This window comes from Elephas maximus, chromosome 16 (assembly GCF_024166365.1).
Source record: "Elephas maximus indicus isolate mEleMax1 chromosome 16, mEleMax1 primary haplotype, whole genome shotgun sequence".
Classification (NCBI taxonomy): domain Eukaryota; kingdom Metazoa; phylum Chordata; class Mammalia; order Proboscidea; family Elephantidae; genus Elephas; species Elephas maximus.
The window spans coordinates 74,042,335-74,070,116 of NC_064834.1; the positions used below are offsets into that span (position 1 = coordinate 74,042,335).

General features: G+C 46.8%; 1 protein-coding gene across 1 annotated transcript in view; it reads right to left on the reverse strand.

Annotated features, from left to right (window-relative positions):
* CPXM2 (carboxypeptidase X, M14 family member 2) overlaps positions 1 to 27,782 on the reverse strand; it is a 126,203-nt gene that overhangs the window by 91,903 nt on the left and 6,518 nt on the right. The window contains exons 2-3 of the mRNA XM_049854953.1: positions 22,858 to 22,956; positions 8,977 to 9,086 (exon numbers count right to left, since the gene is read on the reverse strand). Of these exons, the coding sequence (XP_049710910.1) occupies positions 8,977 to 9,086; positions 22,858 to 22,956 (209 nt within the window). The remainder of the gene's footprint in view (positions 1 to 8,976; positions 9,087 to 22,857; positions 22,957 to 27,782) is intronic.

Sequence of the window (27,782 nt, forward strand, 5' to 3'; positions counted from 1 at the left end):
CTCCCCAGATTGGCTTTCACTGCTCACAGGGTGTTCGCTGGGTCCATTCAAGCAGCAACAAAAAATAACCTGCACCCCAACCCCCAACTGCACACATCCAGGAGAGAGAAGCTGGCCTGCCATCCTGGTAAGAAGGCCCAGTGAGGATGTGACACTGGGTGGACAGAAGACTCCACGGGTGTGCACTGCTGGCACCTGCAGGCTTCTCCAGGCTTTGCCAGCATGTGGCCCAGTGGGCACTATGGGCAGCTCAAGGTGAGCTCAGGCAGATGAGTCCCAAGACGGAAGACAAAAGGAGGCCACGAGCTTGGGGACAAGATGAACCATCTCGTGGGTGCAGGAGGTGGCAAGGGAGCGAGCAGGGGATCACCTGCAGCCGGAACCCACTCAACTCTGCCCTCACTAGTGAAGGGATTAGGACAGGCACTCTACCTCTCAGACTTCGGCTCCCTTAACTCCAAAACACAGAGGTTCCTCCAAATACACTAGAAGAAATGTTCAGGGAAAACATGCATAGCAGAGCGAGTGGCAGGTAACAAGTGGCGCAAAATCTACAGCTGAACCAGGTCATCTCGGGATTCCTTAACAAACTGTAACTCACGGGTCAGGAAGGCCCTTACTGTGGGGCTCCTTTCACTTCTCTTGTATGTTCTTCTGCTCTCAGTCCTTCTAACGTCTCATGTGCTTACGATGCAAGCTTCTTCTGAATAAGAACAGTACATTATAATCATTAATGTAAGTACTCATACTGAACTTTCAAAGAGAGTGAGTGGTCATTTAAAATATTCAGTCCTGTTATTCCCATAAAAATCCAAATATTCCAAACTCCAGCATTTTGGCATTCAAACACTGTCTCCCAGACTGTTCCTTGAAGCCAGATGCAGAACAAAATCCCTTTATCGGAACAAGCCTGACATTCTTTGGTTTGTAAACTGTGCCCATTGTGGTTATTTTGGCCTCTGCAGAACCTAGCACATTAAGAACCAGTGGCTGTCAATTCTCGTAAAAGACCAGACTTAATGGTCTGACCGAGACCAGAGGGACCCCGGAGGCCACGGTCCCCAAGACAGGAACCATTCCCGAGGCCAACTCCTCAGACAGGGATTGGGCAGGACTGTAAGACAGAAAGTGATACTGGTGAGGAGTGAGCTTCCTGGCTCAAGCAGACACATGAGACTCTGTGGGCAGCTCCTGTCTGGAGGGGAGATGAGAAGGTAGAGGGGGCCAGGGGCTGGCTGAATGGACATGGGGATACAGGGTGGAGAGGAGGAATGTGCTGTCTCATTAGGGGGAGAGCAGCTAGGAGTACACAGCAAGGTGTGTGTAACTTTTTGTATGAGAGACTGACTTGATTTGTAAGCTTTCACTCAAAGCACAATAATAAAGAAAAAAAAAAAACCAGTTGCCGTCAAATCGATTCCGACTCGTGGCAACCTCCCATGCGCAGAGTGGAACAGCACCTGATACGGTTTTCATGGTTATGACCTTTTGGAAGCAGATCACCGGTCTTTCTTCCAAAGCACCTCTGAACGGGTTCAAACCACCAACCTTCTTGTTATCAGCCGAGCACTTGATTTTCTGCACCCCCCAGGGACTCCCCAATCAGTTACAGTCACCTCTGACTCATGACAACCCCGTAAGTTTCAGAGTCGAACTGCTCCAAAGGGCTTTCAGTGGCTGTGACCTTTTGGAAGCAGATCGCCAGGCCTTTCTTCCCAGACACCGCTGGGTGCAAACTGCCAACCTTTGGGTTAACATCCCTGGGCTTAATCATTTCCACCACCCGGGGGCTCCCTCACCAGTTGCCATGGAGTTGATTCCAGCTCATGGTGACCCCATGTGTGCAGAGTAGAACGGTGCCCCAAAGGCTTCTGAGGCTGTGACCTTTTGGACGCATATAAGCAGGTCTTTCTTCTGAGGCGGCTCTGGGTGGGTTCGAACCACCAGCCTTCCGGTTAGCATCGTAGTGCTTAACCATTTGCACCACTTAGGGACTCCTAGCACATAAAGAGCTCCCACTGAGGACTTGGTAAGGAGCAGCAAAGTTTTGTGAACCAGAAACAAGCTGGAGACTGAGCACCCAGAGTGCCGGGAAAGGTCTGAAGGGGCAGACAGGCTTTAGGGTCACAGGGCTGGGTGCAGTGGCCCAGTGATAGGCAGGTGTGGGGTGTGCAGGTGACACCTGAGAAAACAGTGCTGTCCCAGGTGCTCCCCCATGTCCTGCCTGCCAGGATAAAAGTGGTCCCTGCATCTGGGCAACTGAGGCACTGGGTACGTCAATGCGGAAGGTTTGAGGGAGGCAGAAGTGTGGGACGTGCATGTGAACTTCATAAGCCGGTTTGAGAGAGAAATCTGGAGCACCAGGACCAGGCTTGCTTCAGCGTTGTCTAACTGAGCTGTGTCTTCCCTCGGGGCACACATCAAGCCAAAGGCTTTGCCCACCTTCAAACTGTATACCTCATTTCAGTTAAAAAAAAAAAAAAACTATCAGTATACGAGGCTCAATGGGTACACCAGCCCAAAGGCAAAGACGAGAAGGCAAGAAGGGACAGGAAAACTGGACAAATGGAAATGCGGAACCCGGGGTGGAGAAGGGAAGAGTGTTGATACATAGCAGGGTTGGCAACCAACGTCATAAAAAATAATTTGTGTATTAATTCATGAGAAACTAATTTGCTCTATAAACTTTCACCTAAAGCACAATGAAAGGGAAAAAAAAAAATACCAAGCTCTTGGAACTGGATCCAATATCAGCATCCATCCAGGTGCTCCGTCAAATTCCTTTACTGGAATGACTAAAGAGGCGCCGAGCTGCATCTCAGCCGTGGCAGAAAATGGATCTGACAGACACCATTATTACAGCCAGACATTTCCTCATGAAAGAGGCACCGGAGGTGAACGTCTTTAAGGGGCCAAACACTGAGTTGTTTCTAACACATGTGATTTCCAACACACAGACGGTCAGCGGCCATGACCAGGCCACCACAAAGATGTCTGAATGCCATGCCTCACATTTTTCCTGTGACCACAAAATGTCACCTCTCTTTTCCAAACTCTGAGCATCAACTGTATTAATTCCCTATTACAGGCAGGAAAAAGGAGCCATGGTGACACAGGGTTAAGCTATCGGAAGATCAGTGGTTCAAACCCACCAGCCATTCTGTGCGAGAAAGATGTGGCAGTCTGCTTCCATAAAGATTACAGCTATGGGGCAGTTCTACTCTGTCCTATAGGGTCGTTGTGAGGCGGAATCGGCTCGATGGCAACGGGTTTGGTTTTTTGGTATTATAGGCAAGGATCTCGGTGATCTCCCAAGTTCCAACAATACTCTCTCAGTATTGCATTTCTCTGATCACATGTCAGAGTCATACTTACATAACTTCAAAGCCTTAGGGATTAGATGAAAACCCAGCCCTCTGGAATGGCAAGTGCAGCTAGAATTTGTTCAAAGGTTTCCAGCTAAGGGAGCATCCAACCTAATAAAGTTGTTGTTGTTAGCTGCTGTCCAGTCTATTCGGATTCATGATAACCTCATGTGTGCAAGGGAGAGCTATGCTCCGTAAGGTTTTCAATGGCTACTTTTTTAGAAGTAGATCACCAGGTTTTTCTTCTGAGGTGCCTCTGGGTGGACTCGAACCACCCACCTTTTGGTTAACAGCACAGAGCACGTTAACTCTTGCACCACCCAGGACGCCAGCCTATTAACGGCGGTGGGTTTAGTCCCTTAGGCAGGGGTGCTGTCTCTGAACTCCCCCTTTAGTTTATGAGCCACATAAAATGCCGGGGGGTCCTCAGAGGATTCTGTGGGTACAGGACTGGTGATGAGCTGCTGCTAGATGGTCACCGTGAATCATCTAAGTAAGACCAAGTACCGGCTAATGGTCCAAGTGAGATTTTAGAGCAGACTGTCAAGATGTGCTCTTTGAGACTCGGAATGTTAATTTCCAGTCCGTCTGTTGCTGTGCCAGAGCTGAAGAAAGAAATTACTGCTTCCAAATGAGGTCACAGCCCCTCAAGTGAGTTAGTATGAGAGGGTCCTGGGCGCCCTGGAAGAGCAACCACTTGTGAGGGGCCAAACCTTTGCACCATTGCTGGTCTCAACTCTTCCTTTAATCCTGGGAAAATCTAGCTTATCCCAGTGCACCAGTAAGACGGAAACTTTGATTTCTTCTCGGAGCATGTGTTACTAAATTTACATGAGCAAAATTCTACTTGCAAGAAAAGAAATTTGAAGTTGAGTTAAAGGGTCAAAGTCTTCTGCTTAAAATGAAGGAAAAAGAGGCAGGCATTTCTGCTATAACAGGACAAATGCATTTCTGGAAAAAATTCATAGTCTGCAAAGTCTTAAACTACAAAAGCCACGTTCATGGGAGAAACAGCTCCAGAAAGACCATTCAAAATCTATGAAGTTCTGTATTCAGAAGACTAAAAAAAAAAAGCAATCATAAAAAATATAGTTAAAAAGACATGTTAAGTTGTTCCGAAAAAAGAAACACAACTGTAATTATAGGATTACAAAAAAAAAAGAAAAAACCCAGTGCAGTCGAGTCGATTCCGATTAAAAAAAAAAAAACCTTCAAAAAAAAAAATGACAGCATTTCATCAAAGAGTAGAGGCTGCTGAGTTGTGGAGACAAAGGCGAACTGGATCAAAGAACTGAGCAATAAGCATTTCTAGAGCAGAGCGTTTGGCCACAGTGAGCCAAGAGGAAGAGCATGGAGTAGGGGGCACCAGGGACAATACCGGATATCCCTGAACCATGCGGTGTTCACAATCTCCTCATATGCATGTGAAAGCTGGACAGTGAATAAGGAAGACCAAAAAAGAGCTGACGCCTTTGCATTATGCTGTTGGCAAAGAATATCGAATAGACCGTGGACTGCCAGAAGAACGGACAAACCTGTCTTGGAAGAAGAACAGCCGGAGTGCTCCTTAGAGACACAGATGGTGAGACTTTGTCTCCCGTATTTTGGACACGTTATCAGAAGGGTCCAGTCCCTGGAGAAAAACATCATGCCTGGTAAAGCAGAAGGTCAGTGAAAAAGGAGACGACACTCAATGAGATGGATTGACGCAGTGGCTGCAAGAACCGGCTCAGACACAGCAACGACCGTGAGGATGGTGCAGGACCGGACGGTGCTCCCTACTGTTGTACATGGTGTTGTTACGAGTCAGAACTGACTTGACGGCACCTAACAACGACAACCACAACATGCAACATCCACTGTGTGAGCACACTCAGTGCTGTGACTTGGTCGCACAAAACATTAACATCCTGGGAAAAGCCATACACGAAGCAATGACACTTCCATGCCATGATCTGCCCGTCACAGGCGGACAATGCACCATCGGGAAACGCAGGCCAGAGCAGACCAGCCTGCACCACAGCGTTCGAGAAGACCTTCCTACAGCAGCTAGGGCACCGTCAGGCACCGCAGCTCCTACTTATGTGCCAGACGCGGAGCAGGGGACACTCAGGAAAGCAAGACTCACACTCTCTGTGCGAAGCTCATCCTTCGGTGACAACCTGGGTGGCAGGAGGTAAATCAATGTGAGAGAATCGTCAAAACAGAGGGAGGTGCACTTGGCTTAATAATAATGCCAGCTGCACTCAGAACACTCCCCACGTCTCTCTGTTGACTTGGGAGGCAGTTTTATGGCGTCGCTAGGACAACAACTCAAGCTTTGAAGCCGCTTGGAGCCGCACCCTGACCCTCCCGGGAAATCCTGACCAAGTTCATCTTGACTGCTGCCCAATACGTCTGTTTTCTAGAAAACAGAGTCAAAATAATAGTAGAACTTCTCTCATGCTGAGGAATAAATGAAATGATGCAAGGAAAGTGGTCAGCGCATTGCCAATCAGAGCAGATGCTGTTCTCCCTCTGGTAGGGAAGAGACATGTCTTAAGGGCAGGGGATAAAGCAGGAGACTTTTGTCTTTGCTCTTCGAGTGCCCGACAGTAGCAGACACTTCACAATGGTCTGATGAAGGAATGAATCCTAATGGGTGTGAATGACATCGCACTTGAGGCTTTACAAGGACAGTCACTTTCTTTACTTCTTTTGATCTTCACATACCTCAAAGTTAGCAGAGCTGGGGGTGGGGGCCTCTACCTTACTGATGGAGGCACCAAGCCTCAGAGGAGAGGGGGCAACTTGCCTAAGCCCACTCAGCTACTTTGGGGCAGAACCAAGACAGAGCCCAAGCCTGCAAACCTGGGCATTCCAGCTGGACCACCGCCAGGTCCGCACCCGCAGCGCCTGAGCTGAACAAAACTCATTCACCATCTACAACAGTGAATACGGTTTTGGATTTTGATACCAGGGTGCTTCTCTCACATGAAATCCATTAGCCGACATGCCTACAAAATCCTCAAATGTGAGGCAAGGTGGGTTATTTTTAGGCTGCACTTTGAACGGTTATGTGCGGGGGGACGTATTTTGGGAGCTGACTTCAATTATGCACCTGTAGCAGTGAATATCACATCGTGGGGTCCTGACTCTGAAAGGCACGACAAGAAAAGGGGGCCTGACCTCGTCATCGTTGCCTGTGGTGGGCTGTGTAGCAAACCCACTCACACACACTGTGGGTGGCATGTCACTGTCTGGGGTTAATGCCAGGTGATCCAAGGAGTGCAAGGGTTGGGAGGATATTCCTGACTATGCTATGAAAGCATCAACTTCACATTATGAGAGCAGGTAAGAAGGTTTTCTTGTCAGAAGAAGGTTTTCTTGTCAGAGGGCATTGTTGTTGTTAGCTGCCATCAAGTTGGCCCCCGAACCATGGAGATCCCATGCACATTGGGATCTGGCTTGTGATCCATTGGGTTCTCATTGGTTGGGTTTTGGAAGCAGATCACCAGGCCTTTCTTCCTTGTCTGTCTTAATCTGGAAGCTCTGCTGAAACCTGTTCACCATCATAGCAACACACAAGCTTCCACTGACAAACAGGTAATGGCCGCCTATGAGGTGCACTGGCCAGGAATCAAACCCAGATCTCCCACATTCTACCACTGAGCCACCACTGCCCTCTGAGAGGGCATAGTTGTTGGTGGTCTGTGCCATCGAGTCAACTCTGACTCACAGTGACCCTATAAGACAGAGTAAAACTGCCCTATAGGGTTTCCTAGTCTGTAATCTCTATGGAAACAGATTGCCAGGTCTTTTTTCCCATGGAGCCACCGTGGGTTCAAACCACCGACCTTTCGGTTAAGCAGCTGAGCACTTAACCATTGCGCCACCAGAGCTCCTTTAGGGCGTCAGGGTCAATAATAGACCCCGCCCCCCCCCCAAAAACCTCACAAAGACAAAGCATCGGTGTGACTTCCGACCACCCCCTTGTTTTCACCCTGCCTGAGGCGGGAGAAGCTGCCAGCACAAGGAGCTTACTCTCTGCCTGGCACATGCCTCCCACAGATCACGGACAAAGGAGACAGGGTGGGTGACCGGGAGGAAGGGACAGCTTGAATGCTCCCTGCTGAGAGACTTGCCCACCTTTGGGTGGCCCAGCGAAGGCAGGTTAGTGAATAAATGGCACCTGCACCTCTGTCTGTCTTGGTCTAGGAGCTGAGTCCTCTGCACACCTGCTGTGCACCAGGCACTGTTCCGGGCATGGGGAGACAAGCAAACAGGAGAGACCTGGCCCCTCAACACAGGACTTACTCTCAAGCAGGAAATCAGTTAACACACTAGGAGAGAAGTGAATAAACACCCAGAGAGGGACAGCACTATGCCAGGAATAAAGGGGCCCGACACACAGGCCACCACCCATCTGTCAGTTTGTCGTACTGTGGTGGCTTGCATGTTGCTGTGATGCTGGAAGCAAACGCCAGCAGGGTCATTTATGGCAGACAGGTCTTAGCAGAGCTTCTAGACTAAGACAGACTAGGAAGAAAGGCCTGGTGATCTGCTTCCAAAAACCAACCAATGAGAACCCTATGGATCCCAACAGACCATTGTCTGACTCGCTTGCTTTGGACACGTCATCAGGAGGGATCAACCGCTGGAGAAGGACAAATCACGTTTGGTGAAGAAGAGGTCCACTGAGGTGGTGGGAGACCCTCGGTGAGATGGGCTGGCACAACAGCCGCGATGATAAACGCAAACATGCCAGAGAGCGTGAAGATGATGCAGGACAGGGCAGTGTTTCATTGTGTTGTATATAACGTCGCCATGAGATGAAGTCGACTCCATGGAAGCCATCTGATGAGTCAGGGTTCTCCACCTGCTCTTCCCAGACAGAGATGAGAATGTAAAGGACCAGAAGCCAGGGGTGGAGCTGCCGAGAGCTGGGTCCAGCTGTGGGCGGCATCACTTACTAACCACGGCCGACGTACGGAAGACATTTACTCAGTCTCTGTAAAAGGATATGACACGGCAACCAGCTTCGCCGTCGTGAGAACTAGGGTTAATGCATTTGAACGCGGAGCACAACGTCTGACCCGAGAGCAATCAGCCACGCCGGGTCCACCACCAAGGCGCCCTGGTGGTGCAGTGGTTAAGCCCTTGGCTACTAACCCGCAGGTCGGTGGTTCGAACCCTTCAGCCGCTCTGTGGCAGAAAGATGTGGCAGTCTGCTTCTGTAGAGATTACAGAGTCGGAAACCCTATGGGGAGGTTCTACTCTGTTCTATAGGGTCGCAATGAGTCAGAACGGACTTGATGGCAACTGGTTTTTTGTTTTGTTTTGTTTTTTGGTTTCAGTCTATTACCATAACAATTATCCATGCAATCAAGACAAAACCAGTTGCCATCAAGCTGATCCTGACTCATCATGGCCCCATGTGAGAAGAGTACAGTTGTGCTCCATGGGGGTCTTCCGTGGCCAGCTTTTTGGAAGTAGATCACCAGGCCTTTCTTACAAAGTGACTCTGGGTGGACTCAAACTGCCAACCTTTTGGTTAGCGTTCAAGCGTGTTGGCTGTTTGCACCACCCAGGGACTCCAGCAAAGCTGTCAGACTCCTAATTGGGCAGGTACCTGGATGTTGAGTCGCCCCCGATGCGCACCCAGGCCGTAGCGCTTGGTTGTGGATGCATGGAGCTGGAAGTCGGTGACCTTCAGGGTTTCCAGTCCAAGAGGTGGGCAACCTGGAAGGCACGATGCTTGTGAGACACAAGGACAGGCGTTGAAAGAAACCAATTTCTGATTTTCTAACTCAGGGCACATGCCCCTTCCCCTGAACTCCCACTCAGTCATCCCGGCAGCCCCCACCCGCTGGCTTCACTGGTCAGCCCAGGGCTCTCAGACAAGGGCCCATTTGATTGCCAACATTATGCCACTGTTTTTCCTTGTTGCCATTAGCTTTCTGGTTTTTTGTTTGTTCGTTTGTCTTGGTTTTTGCTCTAGTATCCCTTCTCTATTGCTGTCCACACTATCGGAGCCTGCTTTCAATGAAGCACCCTTCCAGGACGCCACAGGCAGGGAGCGTTATTGGTTGGAAATTTCAGGCTGACCCCGTGGTTGAGCTCTGCAAATGAATCAGATCTTATTGATTCTGCTTCAGTAACTCTGACCTTTGACTTGTGCATGCTAACGAACAGAGCAATATAAATAGAAAAACATCTATTGTCTTCTGTTCTTGGCAGAACTGGTAACTCTGAGAACAGATAATAAATGCAGTTTGGTCCCAGCTGCCCTTGAAATAAAAACACTGGGGCTCGGACAGGCCCTTTGCAACCGTCCCATCAAGTCCCTCTGTGAGAGTAAGACCCAGGCAAGAACCCAGCCTCCGGACCCCTGGCCTGCTGCTCTCACCCACCCACCCTGCCACCGGGCCACAAAGTCTCACTGATTCTACCTTCCATACACTTCACCTTAAAGAAAGAAAAACAAAAATGCGGGAATAGAAGTGAACAAAATCTACCGCTTCTAGAAGCATTAGAAAACCTTTAATGTAACAGAGGAGTCCCAGGATGGTGGTGCAAATGGTTAACGTGCTCACTGCTAACTGAAAGATGGGATGTTCAAGTCCACCCCGAGGTGCTACGGAAGAAAGGCCTGATGATCTACTTCTGAAAAATCAGCCACCGAAAGCCCTCTGGTGCACAGCTCTACTCTGCGACACACAGTCGTCACGAGCCCGAGTCAACTCGATGGCAACTGGGTGCATTTCTTCTCATCAGAAGCACGTGCATCCAAAGGGCCGCGGGATAATAAATTAGAATCTAGAATCTACTACCAGTTAAACTATCGGTCAACGGTTCAGGTAAAATAAGGGTATTTTCAGATGCAAGTACTCAGCAGTTTACACCTCCTACGCCATTGTTTTTTTCTGGGTACACCATAACCGTCGACCTTTCCTAAAAGAGCCACCGGAATAAGGCGTCAGCAGCTCACAGTTACGCAGTACAGCTAGAGCCATGTACTCCGCACAGCACGTCCCCCCAGAACAGGCCCAGATAACTCCACCAGCCGACCAACTCCAGTGGCAACGCAAAGTCAGAACAAGACATTAAGACTCCTTTTACTTCAGATTCTCAAAGATTTGGTCCCTGTCCAAGGAGCTGTCAATCACGACACCACCTTCTAACGAGCAACTCTTTTCTCCACCCTTCAGAAAACAGTCCCAGGGAAGCCAGGAGTGCTGCGTGGATGATAAAGTAAAAGAGGGAGAACAAGCATTTCAAGGCTTACTTTAAATATCTGTAATCAGGACGTTAAAGGGCCAACCCCCCAAAGTGATGACCGCTTGGTTGAACTGTAATACATTTGTATTCCAACAGAGCTGAGAATGTCAACTGATGAGATAATCAGTAGGTTTAGAAGACAGCTTGAAATAAACAAGAAACTCATCCACAGCTCTTCATCCCGCCTCTGCTTTCTGCTAAGTCCCCAGGAGGCTCCGGCAATAACTCAGTAGTAATAATAATACTAACAGGCTGCGCTTCAGCCCATCTGTTCCACCAGCCACCATGGTGCTCTCGAGAGAGACAAGCTCCCTGAAACGCTCCATCATCAGACACTCGACTCCTGAGAATCAAGTGGGTGAAGAGAACACGCAAAAAGTGTGAAAAGAACCCTTCAGGAAAATGTTAATTAGCCTGGAGATGGGCCATTATCTGCAGTAAGAGCGTGACTGTCAGGTGTCAAAGATGACTTGACTTTTGAAGATAGCACATGGTTCCAGGTACACCCCGTGCTGAGCAGGGCACCGCTCCCAGCCCTGTGCTCCCAGCCCTGCTCCTCGGGGAGGCTAAGATGGGACACCTGCCTCCCTTCTACCCCCCACTTAATTAACTCTGTCCCTTGCCAAATTCTCTGTATTGCAGACGCTTTATAAAACAGCTGCTAGTTCTACGGCGTATATTTATTCATTTTCATCATAAATCACCCGTATATGCATCAGCTTCAATTCATCACAAGTGTCCACTAGGTTTCATATCATAGGTGTCCTTGTGGCCCAGAAGTCACGAGGCATGGTCAGAAGGTAGCGATGCAAGTTAGATTTCTGAATCTGGAGCCTCAAGTCCAATCCCACTTCCTCCTTCTCCCCTCCCCCCCACCCCCTGCAATATCCCAAATCCACCCAGGGAGGCTGTTAGGAAAGTTTGATCCTAAAAATTACCTTTAAAAGGTAGTGATCTGCAGAGTGTCTTAGTTATTTAGTGCTGCTGTAACAGAAATACCACAAGTGTGGATGGCTTTAACAAACAGAAATTTATTCTCTCACAGTTCAGGAGGCTAGAAGAACGAATTCAGGGCACTAGCTCTAGGGGAAGGCTTTCCCTCTCTGTCAGCTCTGGGGGAAGGTCCTTGTTATCAATCTTCCCCTAGGTCTAGGAGTTTCTCAGCACAGGGACCCCAGCTCCAAAGGACTCATTCTACTCCCTGCTTTTCTTTCTTGGTGGTATGAGGTCTCTCTCTCTCTTTCTCTCAGCTTGCTTCTCTCTCCCTTTATCTTTTGTAAGATAAAAGGTGATACAGGCCACACCCCAGGGAAACTCCCCTTACATCAGATCAGGGCTGTGACCTGAGTAAAGGTGTTATTCCCACCTTATTCCTCTTTAACATAACCTAATCTTGCCTCATTAACCACAAGCAGAGATTAGGATTTACAACACATCGGACAATTACATCAGACCACAAAATGGAGGACAACCATGTGATACTGGGAACCATGGCTTAGCCAAGTAAGACACAAATTTTGTGGAGACACAATTCAATCCATGACAGGAAGCAACAGGGCTAATGTTTGGGTGGCTACCAGAAGCCAGCCTGGAGACATTTTGTGATTTAATTTTCATAATGGCCACAAGAGATGGGCATTTTCATCCCATTTTACATACAAGCAAACTGAGACTCAGCCAAGCTGAACACATTTAAGCAGCTACTAAACGTCTGAGTTAGAATTTGAAAACCAAGGGCATCATAAAATTCCAGGTGTGATTTCAACCCTCAAGAGGGCAGTACAGGCACAAGGTACCTGTGTGAATTCAGTGGGCCACTGGGAAGGCCAAGGGGGGCGGGGGGTAGGTTTGGTACTTAGGGCAAACAGCAGAAAAAGGAGCTGGAGCTGGGATAGGCATCACCAGTTGGCAGAGGGAGCTGGAGTCAAGGCCATCTGGCCTACTGAAAGTGTCTGCTGGGAAATACAGCAAAGAATTCATCAAGACATCCAGTGCTCTGCCAAGGGCAAGTTCACAGCCTTCCTGAATTTCTGATTTCATTGTCGCCTGCAAATTGAATAGCTCTGACTTATGAAATTCTTTCCTTCGCCTTCTTGAACTTGGCATTGCCTTTGATAGGCGAGGGTGGAGGCAGCTTCCGAGTGTAGCGGAGAACGTGTCTGCAGTGGCTCTTTGCCTACTCAGACATCAGTGCCTTCCAGAGGGGCACGGCCTCTCCCAGGGCTCTTCTCGGTAAAAGTAGCTGGCCTCAGCCTTATCTCGTTGCCATTGGAAAGCTCTTTACTACCCACCAGTTTGGAACACAGCCCCCACCCTGACTGAACCCAAGCTCTCCTGGGAGGATTTTTTTAAAAAATCCATGATGCCCAGACCCCTCCCCAGAGACTGTACACCAAGCACTGATCTCAAGCTTCCAGGGGAGTCTCCTGAGCTGGTTGAGGAGGAGCAGCCTTAGGGAGCAGCCTTAGGGAGTCCTGCAGACCCTGGTTGATGTCTCTTAGCTCTGAGGCTACAGAGCTCAGAGGTTGCTTTCCCAGGCCCCAGTGGATCAGACAGAGAAAACCCACAGGGAGGTGGGTATCCATTTGACCTCCTGGGCGGGGACCCAGGCTGGCTGAAGCCGCTTAGGCATGGAGTCAGCCCTGGCAGCCTTCAGACTCTGAGGCTCTGACCGCTTATCTGCTTCTTGAATGTCCAGCTCGGTGGCTGCCTCATTTGGAAAGACTGAAGATTTCCTCCCCTCTACCACCCTATTCCTCTTACCCCTCCTCCACCTCTGCCTGAGTCAATCCGCCTAAGAAAGTACAGACAGACCACAGTTCAAGTCCACAGTTTTCACGTCTGTCTCCCTGATGAGGCTGCAAATGTCTCAAGGCATTGCAACTCACAGAGCAGCAACTGTGAGTTTTTAGGGCGAACTTTCCAAGGCACATTCTGTGTTTCCCAAATAAATGAATGGGTTTGCATTATGATCCCATATGACTGATCACTGCTATGTCTGCATTGTCTGGAAAATTAATATCTTGTTCTTTGTATAAAGCCAAGAAAAGAACGTATCTGTTCAAAACAGCGTTGCTCCAACCTCAATCATATTCGTTTCCTAGGGTCGCCATAACAAGCACCACTATCCAGGTGGCTTAAAACAGAAATATACTCTGTCACAGTTCTGGAGGCCAAAATTCCAAAATCAAGGTGTCAGCAGGGCCATGCTCCCGCTGAAGGCTCTAGAGAAAAAACCTTCCTTGACACTTCTAGCTTCTGGTGGATGCCAGCAGTCCTTGGCTTGTGGCAACATAGCTCCAGTCTAAACAAGCAGTTACTATTGGTTGAATTGAATACAAAGAAATTGTTACTTCTTCCTTAGTCATCTCCAACAAAGATGGGGGTAGAAAAAGAATATAAAGCATCTAGATGGTATCCTAGCCAAGAACCAGCATGGAGCATCAGAATTAGTGTGCAGCCAAAGTTTCATGAGAGGCAAATTCAGTAGAGTACAGTCCTTCTTATCTAAAAAAATCAGGACAGTAATCTGGCTAGTTAAGCCAAAAAGTCAGTTAAAGCAAGAAATCAAAAGAATTATATATACATTCCTTACATATAATTTTAACTTATACACTTATCAATCTTTTTGGTATAAGGTCACAGTGTTTTCTCTGGCAGTTGGGATTCTTTGTCTCTTCCTTGAGTAATGGCACCCAGAATTCATCAAGCTATGATGTCTACTTATGGTTTCTTTGAAGTGAGAAATTCAATGTATTCAAAGGTTGAATATTTTTAGGATTATTTGCATTTTGGTATGGACCAGATCACAGTGGGTTCTGAATGCCAAGTAGGGAATTTTCTGCAACCAATCCATGGTATAAAATATAAGTTTTGTAAAACGTGTATAAAAGGGACATGGGCCTGTGGTAATTTCACAGACTTAGAAGGGAAAAGAGGCCTTAAATTTTTCCAAATCGTTCTATTTAGCTTTCATAGAAACAATTTTACACTAAGTATATTACTTTATGTTATATTTAATAAAAAATACATAAATAAAATGACAAGTACCACTGAAAACAAAGCACAGCTGGAAACAAACACATGATTCTTCATAAGCATGAAACTCAAGTCACAACAGCAAAAAGATACACGGCATTCCAGAAAGCACTCAGATCTGACTACACAAGACCACTCATTCGGTCTACCCTCAGTATCAGACACAATGTCATCCCGATAGGCTGGAGAGCACTGCTTAATTCAGTGAGCAAGTTAGAAGGAGTTCAGCTAACAGACCTTCCACGGCAGGTTAACCACTTTAGACATTAAACAAGAATGAAAATGATTAAAGTAACATTCAACTCAAGATGTTTGAAATAGTGCTACAAAATAAAATGAGGAAAAGAATAAAAAGTAGAAATAGATGAATAAAGAAACAGAAAATAATAAAATTTATAAATACATTTAAGAACCAGTTTATGGAGGTGGGGGGTCAGTAATTTAAGAGACAAAACTCCTGCAAGTCTAATCAAGCAAGAGTGGAAAAACCAAAACACAACATAAGAAACAAAAGAGACGACAATCACACACAGTGCCTGGTTCAAAACAAATACAAATAAACACTTCTTGAGTGGATAAATGCGTGAAGCTCATTGGGAATCACAAGCAAGCAGTCTATAAAACCATGCTGACTCATGTGGAAAATATCGACGGACAGGAATACAAGACGTAAACAGGAGAAACAGTGTGCAGGGAGAGGAAGCAAATGGGAACTCTGTACTTTCTGCACAATTTTTCTGTAAACCTAAAACTACTCTAAAAAATAAAGTCTATTAAGAAAAAAAGATCAATGGAATATCTTCTTGAAAAGTAAAATTTATCAAAATTACCTCAAAAGAATAAAAAACCTGATAGGTCCATAGTCATTGTCTTAGCCTGGGTTCTCCAGAGAAGCAAAACCAGTGAAGTATATATAGAGAGAAAGCGAGAGATTTATTTCAAGGCAGTGGCTCACAAAGTTGTAGAAGCTGGCAAGTCCCAAGTCCATGGGTCAGGCGTCAGGCTGGGGGCCTCTCCTGACTCCTGTAGCTGAAGGGGCTGAAGAACCCAAAATCGGCAGGTCAGGTGGCAAGCTGTTGGCTCATGGGCTGTGGAGGCTGACAAATTCAAGATCGGCAGGTAAGACGGCAGGCTGCTGGCTCACAAGCTGCAGAGGTCGACGAATCCTAAGATCGGCAGGCAATACAGCAGGCTGCTGTCCCAAGGACTGGAGATCAAATGATAAGAGCTAGATGCAGGATCCAGAGTAAGCAAGCAAGCTTTGCCAGAACATCCAGATACATACTGGATGCAGGTCACACCCCCAAGGAAACTCCCCTTACAACTGATTGGCTGATCACATCAGACCACATCATGGACGATGACTACATCGTTACATAACTGTCAAGCTACATCGTTATATAACTGCAAGACCACTGAGAATCATGGCCCAACCAAGTTGACTCACAGCCTTAACCATCACAGGCATGAAAGTAAAGAATTGTCAAAGAGTTTTCTTTAAAGGAAAATGTTTAGCTCAAATGAACAGTCTAGTTCTTTCAAACTTTCAAAAAACCAATAATTCTTATGTGTCTACACTGTTCCAGTTCTTTTAAAAAGATGGAAAATTTTCAAATGCCTGTTACGAAGCGCACTTGGTGGGGCCTAGTGTGATTATATTGTTGTTGTTGAGTGCTGTCGAGTTGATTTCAACTCATAGCAACACTACGGGACAGACTAGAACTGCCCCATAGGGCTTCCTAGGCTATAATCTTTTACAGGAGCAGACTGCCACATCTTTCTCTCACAGAGCAGCTGACAGTCTCCAACCACCAACCTTTTGGTTAGCAGCCAAGTACTTAATCATTGCCACTACGGCTCCTTCAGTGTGATAACAGTGAACACTTACTGATCATGAGCAGCCACTAAGTGCTTTGTTCACATTATCTTATTTAATGCTCATCACAATCCTATGAGGTATATACAATTGTTATCCCCATTTTATATTTGAGGAAATTGAGGCACAAAGAGGTTAAATATGCTCAGGGATATACAACTAGCAAGCAGCAGAACTGGACTTTGAACTCTGCTCAGTTCAGCTCCAGAGCAATATAAAAAACAGAGGGTCACTTGTCCTTCGTATATAAAGAGCTCTTAAAAATCAACATACGCAGTAACATCCTAATAGAAAACAGGCAGAAGACCATAAAAGCTGGTGAAAGTGCAAGTTGGTATAAAACTTTCTGGAGGCCAGTGGTCACCTTTTGACTGTGCAAATCCAGCTTTCGGGAACCCAAGTCCAAGGAGTAGGTGAACAAAGCTACAGATTGAATAATGCAGGATAGAAAAGCTCACAACAAGGGAAGAACTGGAAACAACCTGAATATTAAACAATACGAAGTTAGTTATGACCCATCATAAATTTTTTTTTAATTCTAAATAATGTCGTAAAAGAATGTTTCATGGCATGAGAAAATAACAATAGCATATTAAGCGAGAATTGAAGGATACAAACAGAACTAGTGCAATTTTGCAGAAAGTGTGTGTGTGATCAACACACATACCAGCAATCTCATTCTTGATGTACACACATGTGCATGTGCACGAGTGCGTGCACGCACACACACAGAAAGAAAAGATTGGAGGGATAGACTCCAAAATGCTGACTGTGGTTAACACCAGAAAATAAGATTATAGATTAGTTCTATTTTCTTCTTTGGGTTTTTCTATATCTTCCAAATTTTCTACAATGTGTATAGCCTACTTTCATAGTCAAAATGTTTAATAAGCCAGGAAAGACATCGATTTTAGTGCAACTTCTACCCCAAATAACTTGAACTTGAATCTCTTTTAAAAAAATTCCATTATGACACGGCAAATTGGTTTTCTGCTAAACCCATCCCACGGCCTACCATGTAGGATGGAGAGGGTCTCGCCAGAGCAGCTCCGAGAGAATAGAAGGAAGGTCAGGGCTCACAAGAACGAAACACCCAAGAGCAACAAGAAGGCCATGTGCTGGCCTCTGTCAACTGGGTTCAAAGGCACACAGGAATTTCTCCTCCATGAATGAACTAGCAGGCCCTTGGTTGATGAGCCCCACACTCAGGGTCAACTGGGTGATGCAAATGAAAGGGGGCCTTTCAGTGCGCCTCGCACATGCTGCAAACACAGCCTAGTGCTGTCCCAGACCCCTGTGTGTGGAGCCTTTGCACACAGACAAGTCTGAGTGGCTCTGGTTCCAGACCAAGAGCTGGGATCCAAGGCTGGCCGCCCAGGCTGGCCTCACATCCACGTGCTCTTAATACACACACTCAGTTTACAGAGGTGCCAACTTCAGGCAGGGTGGTGCCCAGGGCTCTAATCAAACCCAGTGAAGACCCATCACAAAGCTACTGGAAGGACAATGTCAACCTCTCCAGACCCTACAGGAACACTAGGAAAGCCTCGGAAAGCACCAGGTTCATTTCAGAGACTAAAGAGTAACTGTTTAGGCACTTTTCAGATGGAACTGAAAGTGTAGACAGCAGCAAGAAGCAGGAGACCTTGTTTTCCAGAGCTCCCACTTCTCAGGCTTCCTGACCAAGATCTGTCAAAAAGGGGGTGACGCTGTCCCAATTCTGGTTCCTCGCCACCCCTCTCGTTTCCAAAGCAATAAGAAGTACAGATGTGAGTGTGTAACAGAGTGTCCACCAGGGCAGGTGAGGCCATGCCGGCTGCCCCTCAGACAGGACCAGGAGCCAGCAGGGAGGTGGTCCGTCACCCTTACCAGCTGCGCCAGGTGCTGAAGCTCAGGGGCAGCTTATCCAATAGGCAAAGTAAGCACCATGCCTACCTTGCTTACCAGATCATCTATAGTGAACAATTTCACATTTTTTCACATCAAAGACTCTGCTTCTAGGTATGGCTGTCATCTTTCTCTCTCCCAACCCCACAGCACCTTCCTACAGAACCAAAGCCTATTTTCAAATTTACAGTCTCTGACAGGGACAGATTATCCAGTAAGCAAGGTAAGCATAAGCTTTCTTGTGCTTACTTACTAATCTGTAGTGAACTGTGTCTCTACAGTCGATCTGGTAGGAAGGTAAACACTGTGCTTAGCTTGCCTACTGGATAATCTGCCACTGCTGAGGGGGAGACCAGGCCGGGGCCCAGAGGCCTGGGCAGCCATGAAGCCAGGGTAGAGGCTCATGAACTTCTATGGCGAACTTCTCCAGACAAGGGCTTGGATGAAAAACCAAAATGTCTGTGATAAAATGAAAAGCCCTCAAGTTAAACAACAACACATGGAGAAAGTCAGACCCCAAGCATGGGCCCTGGTTTGGCCTTCAAGTCTCAGCCAGCACAGGCATACAGAAGCACCGATATGAACAGCTTGGAGAAAAGCCTCCTACTTCCATCTTGGCGGGAGATCACGCTCTAGGAGCTGAAGCCAGGGACGAAGTCCTTTGAGGGCCAGCCCTGCTGTCCTGGGTCATTAAGCATCTACTTAAATAGACGCAGGACACTTGTTCTGCATACCAGACGCTTTTCTGACACAGTTCAGATGCTCAATAAACACGTTTGTCATTCTCATTGTCAAGTGCCAGTGCCAATACCAGGGTGCCCAGAGATGAGTCAGACATGAGCCCTGCTCTTCAGCATTTGTACTCTCCCGGGACAAAAGAGCTATGCATCCAAGTGACTATAATGTGAGCAAGGAGGGGACCAGGGCCATGAGAATGCAAAAGAGAAGTGATCAGGGAAGGCTTCCCGGAGGTGGCATTTGCAAAGCCCTGAAGTTCTAAGGCTTTGTATGGCCCAAGAGATAAAAATGTTTTTAATATTTTCTAATGGTCTATTTTTTTTATATTATACATTGGTTGCAATATAATTCCCTACTAGGCATCCAGTACCCACCATGGTTTGACCCATTTCTGGGGCAAGGTAAAGTAGACCAATAATTCAACCCACCACATATAGTATTATAGAACAGTATCCAAAAAGTATTTTGGATATTTGGCACACTCAACACTCTTCCATGGTCACAGTGACAGGCATGTACATATTCTCCCCTCGAAGTGAAAGTCTCCACTTGATGTGGTTAACATCTGCTCTGCCTGTCACCTTGAACACAAAGTGACTAAAATCTGTTCTGCCCGCCATCTTGAACACAGCGTAGTTGACCTCCGTTCTGCTCACCATCTTGAGTATGATGTAGCTGACATCTCACTACCTGCCACCTCGAACCCCTCATTCTGCCACATCTCCAGCAAGGCCCATAATGCAATGGAGTCAATGCTGAGAGGAGCATGGAGTCAGGGGCTGGGCCAAAGGGTCCTGAGAATTCCCATCTGTACAGCTGAGGCCCTAACTTGGCCTGCACCCCAAAAAGGTACTGCCATTTGACTCCTGACCTGTATCCCTAACTCTGTGCCTCTACGTACACTACCACCGTGAGACCACTGGCTCTCTCCTTCCATATTTGTGTATCAGGGGCATCCACAACCTCTTTTCCCCTCCAAGGTTGTCCTCAGTTCCTCAAAAAAAAAAAAAAATTTTTTTTTTTTTAATAGAAGAGCAATGCAAAGAGGTTTCACAGACCAAAATTCCTTCTGAGGCATTCAGTGACTCAGAACCATGATGACTGCCTTTGAGACCAGCAATCCCAGCTTGTTTAGGCAAAGCTTTGAGGGCAAGGTCAAGGAAATAACCCTGAGTGGGCCAGAGGCAGGAAATGGGGCAAGTTCAGACTTCAGCAAATGTGTGTGTGTGTTTATGCGTGCGTGTGTGCATGCCTGCCTGGATGTGTGTGTGTGTGTGTGTGTGTGTGTGTAGAAATGGGCCTTTAAAAGTCTTTCTGAAAATGCTTCCCAAATTTTAATAACTTCTAATTCTGGTAACGAAGAACTAAAGTAATCCAGACCAGCCCTTTGGCAGCTAAAAACAAGCTGGACGAAATATTTTTTAACATATTTTTTAAAGCACTGACGAATTACTAAAATAGTGAGGAACTACCAGGCCCTGATCGGGGTGGCAGCAGGAACCTAGAGGTGAGGCAAGCACTTAAAGTCGCTTCAGCCCTATGGCCTTTTGGGGTGCTGAAGGAACAGCAGGTGTTTTATCAGGCTCTGGTACAAGGGAACGAAAAGTCCATGCCCTGGGTCTACCCAAAGTGGGGAGTCTTACTACCCCGTCTTTTGCTGAGACTCCAAAGGGCCATACCCTCAGGTGAACCAACCTCTGTATACTGAATACTTGCTGTTGTGTACCATTGAGTCAATTCTGACTCACAGAGACCAACCCCACCAGCCCAGTGCCATCGAGTCGATTATACACCCTCCCAATATGCCAGGGTTCTCTGTGGGCAGTAGACACAGACACGTCTGCCCATTTGTTAAATGCCTGCAGAAGCTCACTGTGGGTGAACTTCCGCCCTATCACATCCATGGCTTCTCCCTGAGCTCTTAGCCGGAAACACAGCCCCCAATCACTACCCTGTGCCTCCGGGAACATGCCGCTTCCTGTGTGACAGTCTGCTCTGTTACAGTTTATGGGCTCACATGGCGGCTGAAAATGGGTCCTATCTCTGTAATGCGAATTTGTGAAGCGCTTTGTTTATTTTAAGCAGCCCTATTGCTGAGCAGGAAGTCTGGAATCAGAAAGTCATGGGTGAGAGCTCCTGGTTTACCATTTACAGGCTATGTAACCATAAGCGAAGCATCCAGACTCAGTCTCCTGTTCCTCACCTGTACATACGGGTAACAGTAGTAGTAATAATAACATAATACTCAGAATACTCAGACGGGCACCAGGAGATGTTAAATATTGGACCCAGGGCCTGATAACTTCCGAGAGCTAAGTACTTAATGTTGTTTTTAGGTGCTGTTAAAGGCGGTTTTCGACTCATGGTGACCCCAAGTGACAGAGTAGAACTGCCCCATAGGGTTTTCTAGGCTGTAGCCTCTAGGGAAGCAGATCGCCTGCTCCTTCTCCTGTGGAGCCACTAGTGAGTTCAAACTGCCAACCTTTCAGTTAGCAGCCAATTGCTAAACCTTCGTGCCACCAGGGTTCCCTGCTAAATGTTTAATAAATGGTTATTAGTACTAATTTTTTTTTTAGTACTAATACTAGCTCCTTGGAAACTCTATGGGGCAGTTCTAAGCTGTCCTATAGAGTCGCTAGGAGTCGGAATCGACTCGAGGGCACTGGGTTTTTTTTTTTAGTACTAATACTAGCACAGATATGACTCTCGATACCACAATTTAGAGTAACAGAGACAGGGTAATAGTAATGATAATAATTAATAATAGTAATAGCTATAGATAGTGGACCTGAGTTTGCCCATGAGCCTAGAATTAATAATGCTTTCAAGCATCCTACGGTAACTAATTAATAACTGACTAGTATTTATTGATGCCTTTGAATTACAGTGTTGGCAAAGAATACTGAATATACCATGGACTGCCGGAAGAACGATCAAATCTGTCTTGGAGGAAGTACAGCCAGAATGCTCCTTAGAAGTGAGGATAGCGAGACTGTGTCTCACATACTTTGGACGTTGTCAGGAGGGATCAGTCCCTGGAGAAGGACATCATGCTTGGTAAAGTAGAGGGTCAGTGAAAAAGAGGAAGACCCTCGATGAGATGGATTGACACAGTGGCTGCAACAATGGGCTCAAACATAACGATTGTGAGGATGGCACAGGACCAGGGAGTGTTTCATTCTGTTGTACACAGGGTCGCTACGAGTGGGAACTGACCCGAGGCACCTAACAACAACAGTATTTATTACAAGACCATGAGGTGCTAGGCCTAGAATCACATGCTCTGGAGCAGAAAGCTTGATTCCTGACCCGGGAGACCCCTAGGTCTGGATGGGAGACAAGAGATGACACCCAAGGCTGTGGGCAGCTAAGAGGCCCCACAAAAGACAACGATGTCCTCTTCAGGGAGGGGGAGGCAGAGGGCTGAGAAGGCAACCTAGTGCTCCTGGAAATTCAGAAATGGCTTCAGCTGAGTGGAGTGGGGAACCCTGGCCTCAGCACATGCACTCCTGTGCACTGCAAAAGTGGGGGCTGCTGTGAATGTTTTCACCCCACGTGAGTGGTTAAGAACAAGCAGGCAGCCCCTCGCTCAGGGAAGCCGTAATCAGGCTGCTGTGCCAGGGCCTGTGCCACCCTACCTCCCTGGACAGGTGATACACCTGGGGCAGGTGGCCCCGGAGACAGCCTACTCACTCTGTCTGCCATCCTCATGGGCCGCACGGGTGCTCTGATCTTCACCAGCAGCCTTCTCAAAGCTCTTGGTCCTTGCACCTTTTCTGTTGCTGTTTTTACCTGTAAAGAGAGAGATGCCTTTACTTCCGTGTATGTCAATGGTGAGAATTCAGCCATCTTCTCCCTGAAAATCAGCAGTCTCCACCCTCCGCCTCCACTGTCCCAAAGGACGGTCAAAGGAAAAACCAAAAATATCACACCAAAGCCATTACCATTAAGTTGATTCCAACTCATGGCGACCCCACGTGTTACAGAATAGAACTGTGCTCCATAGGATCTTCTTGGCTGTGATCTTTACAGAAGCAGATTGCCAGGGCTTTTTTCCACAGCACTGCTGGATGGGTTCAAATCACCAACTTTTAGATCAGTAGCTGATCACAAACCGCTTGTACCACCCAGGGACCCAGACAGAGGAAAGAAAGCTGCTATTGTAAATCCGCAGGAAAATAAACACTCACAAAAAGAACAATGTACACAAACAAGTTGTTACTAGACAGGAACAACTAAGTAACTGAGAGAGTAGCAAGGCACTATCTTAGGTTAGGTCATACTCTGCCCCTCACAGAGGCCCAGAGTGTGATACTGCGTATAACTGGTGAAATTGGAGCTGGGACTCAGAATTTTTAACTCCAGAGCTGGCATTTTCTACCTGTCGGGCTTCTCCAATCGAGCTTACTCCCAGGCCTCTGGATTGGGGACCTAGGTGGGTGATGCTGTTTCCCCCCAACTGGAGAGACTCCTGATGGTCATTTGGGAAGCCTGCCTTCCCTGGCTCCTGCTCCTCCAGCTTCTTCCCACTCCATGCTCCCTACTCTGCTCCAGTAACACCAGCCGCCTTTCCGTCTTCTGTTCATGCTTCCTCCGACCAGAACTTTGCATGTGTTGTTCCTTCCCCTGGAGCAGCCTTCCCTTCACTCTATGAACTTCTCCTCAGCTTGCAGATCTCAGCGCAGGCAGTGCTTCCTTGGAGCCCGCGTTCCTGGCCTCCCCACCTAAATCAAACCCACCTTGGATGGGCTTTGAATGTGCCTGTCTTAGTTTGGGTTGCCTCTAAGCAGAGCCTGATGCAGGGTTTGGTACACATGATGCATTGAGAGAGCGCTCTGAGGAGAAAGGGAGGCAGGATGGGGCAGGGGATGCAGCGAAGCCAGGCTGTGGTGTCAGCTGGAGCTTGGCTCAGCCTGATCCCACAGGGAGCTCAGGAGCAGGAGCTGCATCTGAGCTGGCCCACCTGGAGGCCAGGGGCCCACCTCCTCTACTGTTGGTTCATCTTTGGCTACAGGCTGACTGGTCGGAGTGGTAGTTGTAACCTTCCAAGGGCAATTCTCCAGAGAACGGTGCAGCTGTGAGCTGCTGACATCCAGGACTCACAGCAGCTGGGGATAGTGCATCTGCAGGAAGGACCTGGCAGGGCACCAGCACCAGTGGGCACACCTCTCCTTGATACCATCACCTCAGCTGCAGTTCACCACGTTCTGGTCTCTGCATGAGGGCAGGGCCTGTGTCTGGTTTTGCTCACTGCTGTATCTCCAGGGTCTGGTGCATAACAGGCTGTGATGAATGAATGAATGAAACCAATGAGTGAGTGAATGACCAAACAGACAAAAACAAGAAGGGAGGTGGAATCTATGGGGGAAGATACTGAGTTTGGACTTTAAAATGCAAGTTGAGATACCAGAAACATCTATTGGATTGCACCAATTAATGAAATCATTTCAAATTCTTCTACAGTCACACACACAAAGATACTTATTAGGAAAATCCTGTTGTTAGGTGCCATGGAGTCAGTTCTGACTCATAGCAACCATATGTACAACAGAACGAAATGCTGCCCAGTCCTGCACCATCCTCACAATCATTGTTATGCTTGAGACCATTGTTGCTGCCACTGTGTCAATCCATCTCCTTGAAGGTCTTCCTCCTTTTCATTTATCAAACATGATGTCCTTCTCCAGGGACTGATCCCTCCTGACAACATGTCCAAAGTATGTGAAACGTAGTCTCTCCATCTTTGCTTCTAAGGAGCCTTCTGGTTGTACTCTTCCAAGACAGATTTGTTTGTTCTTTTGGCAGTCCTTGGTATATTCAGTATTCTTCGCCAACACCACAACTCAAAGTTGTCAGTTCTTCTTTGGTCTTCCATATTCATCGTCCAGCTTTCGCATGCTGAAAACCCTAGATCTACAAAAAAATACAAGCGGCAATATCCAGCCCAGACAAATATGACACTCTCTCAGCCATACTCTCTTTGGGTACCTGCTGGGAGTGTCTCTAATTTTGATACAAGCTGAAAATTACAAAATTAAGTGTTTCCATCAGGGTCTGGGAAGCCGACAAGCCAAAACTGGAGGAGAAAGGCTGACCCAGAGGGCTGGAAACAGCCAGCTCCCATAGCGAGGCCACCTTAGCACCTGCCCACCTTCTGTGAGCAAGAACATCCCCCAGTAACCTCTGCCTTAGTTTCTTAGTGCTGCTGTAGCAGAAATACCACACATGAATGGCTTTAACCGAAATTTATTTTCTCACAGTTAGGAGGCTGGAAGTCTGGATTCAAGGTGCCAGCTCTAGGGGAAGGATCTCTCTGGGGGAAGGTCCTCATCTCTTTTCAGCTTTGGCCTCTTGGTTCCCCTGTGGGGACAGCTGACCTGGCTCAGCTTTGCGAATCCAATAAAGACTCAGGTGTCGGGCAAGTTTCCTGCCAACCGAAGAGTCTGAGTCTCCAGGGGACCAACATGTGGGGAACAGAAACCCTGGCAGGAGGGACAACAAGACAACAGGCAGAGGCCCAGTCACTTTGCAAGGGCAGAGGCATGTGGTTGTTAAGACATGGGCCAAGAGGACAGCCTGCCTCTGTTCCTTTCAGCCAGGCTGTGCCACTGCCTTGACCACTGACTGACAGTGTGTCCTCACTTGTCGACAAGGACACAAGGATAACTGCCTCAATGGTTGTTGTGAGGAGGGAACAAAACAAAGTATGTAGAGTGCTTATGACAGGGCCTAACCTACCATAATCCCTGAATAAATGGCTGACCTATGTTTTCATATTTTAGGAAAATATGGCTTTGGTGACAGAAATGACACCAGAGATTGCATGATAGGATTCTGCAGGATCAATGACTTTTTTCAACAACAAGAACAGTGACTGTAGACCTAGACCTCAGTGGATGGAATATACAGCAATCAAACTGACTACATCTGCGGAAAGAGAAAATGGAAAAGCTCAATACCATCAGTCAGAACAAGGTCAGTGGCTGGCTGTGGAGCAGACCATCAATTGCTCATATGCAAGTTCAAGTTGAAGCTGAAGAAAATTAAAACAAGTCCACAAAGGCCAAACTACAACCTTGAGTATATCCCACCTGAATTAAGAGACCATATCAAGAACAGATTTGATGCATTGAACACTAATGACTGATGACCAGATGAGTTGTGGGATGACATTAAGAACGTCACACATGAAGAAAGCAAAAGGTCACTTAAAATACAAGAAAGAAAGAAGAGACCAAAATGGATGTCAGAAGAGACTCTGAAATTTGCTCTTGAACATAGAGTAGCTAAAGTAAGTGGAAAAAATGATGAAGTAAAAGAGCTGAATAGAAGATTCCAAAGGGTGGCTCAAGAATACAAAGTAAAGAATTTTAATGACATGTACCAAGACCTGGAGATAGAAAACCAAAAGGGAAGAACACCCGTAGCAATTTCTCAAGCTGAAAGAACTGGAGAAAAAATTCAAGGTTGGGGGTGCAATATTGAAAAATTCTATGGGCAAAATATTGAATGACACAGGAGGCACCAAAAGAAGACAGAAGACACAAAGTCAACACACTGTACCAAAAAGATTTGGTCAATATTCAACCACTTCAGGACATAGCATATGACCAAGGACCAATGGTACTGAAGGAGGAAGTGCAAGCTGCACTGAAGGCATTAGTGAAAAACAAGTTTCCAGGAATTGACGGAACACCAACTGAGAAGTTTCAACAAACAGATGCAACACTGGAATGGCTCACTCGTCTATGTCAAGAAATTTGGAAGACGGTTACCTGGCCAACAGACTGGAAGAGATCCATACTTGTGCCTATTCCAAAGAAAGGTGATCCAACAGTATATGGAAATTATCAAACAATATCATTAATATCACATGCAAGTAAAATTTTGCTGAAGATAATTCAAAAACTCTTGCAGCAGTATATCAACAGGGAACTGCCAGAAATTCAAGCCTGATTCAGAAGAAGACATGAAACAAGGATATTATTGCTGATGTCAGACAGATTTTGGCTGAAGGCAGAGAATGTTTACGTGTGTTTCACTGACTATGCAAAGACATTTGTTGGTGTGGATCAAACAATGGGAATCCAAGAACACTTAATTGTGCTCATGAGGAACCTGTACATAGACCAAGAGGCAGTTGTTTAAACAAAACAAGGGGACACTGCATGCTTCAAAATCAGGAAATTGTGTGTCAGCGTTGTATCTTTTCACCATACTTATCCAATCTGTATGCTGAGCAAATAATCTGAGAAGCTGGACTATATGAAGAAGAATCAGGACTGGAGAAAGACTCAATAACAGCCTTTGATATGGAGATGACACAACCTTGCTTGCTGAAAGTGAAGAGGACTTGAAGCACTTACTGATGAAGATCAAAGACTACAGCCTTCAGTACGGATTACACCTCAACACAAAGAAAACAAAAATCCTCACAACTGGACCAAGAAGCAACATCATGATAGATGGAGAAAAGATTGAAACTGTCAAGGATTTTACTTTATTTGGATCTATAATCAATGCCCATGGAAGCAGCAGTCAAGAAATCAAACGACATATTACATTGGGCAAATCTGCTGCAAAAAAAAAAAAAAATCTCTTTCAAGTGTTAAAAAGCA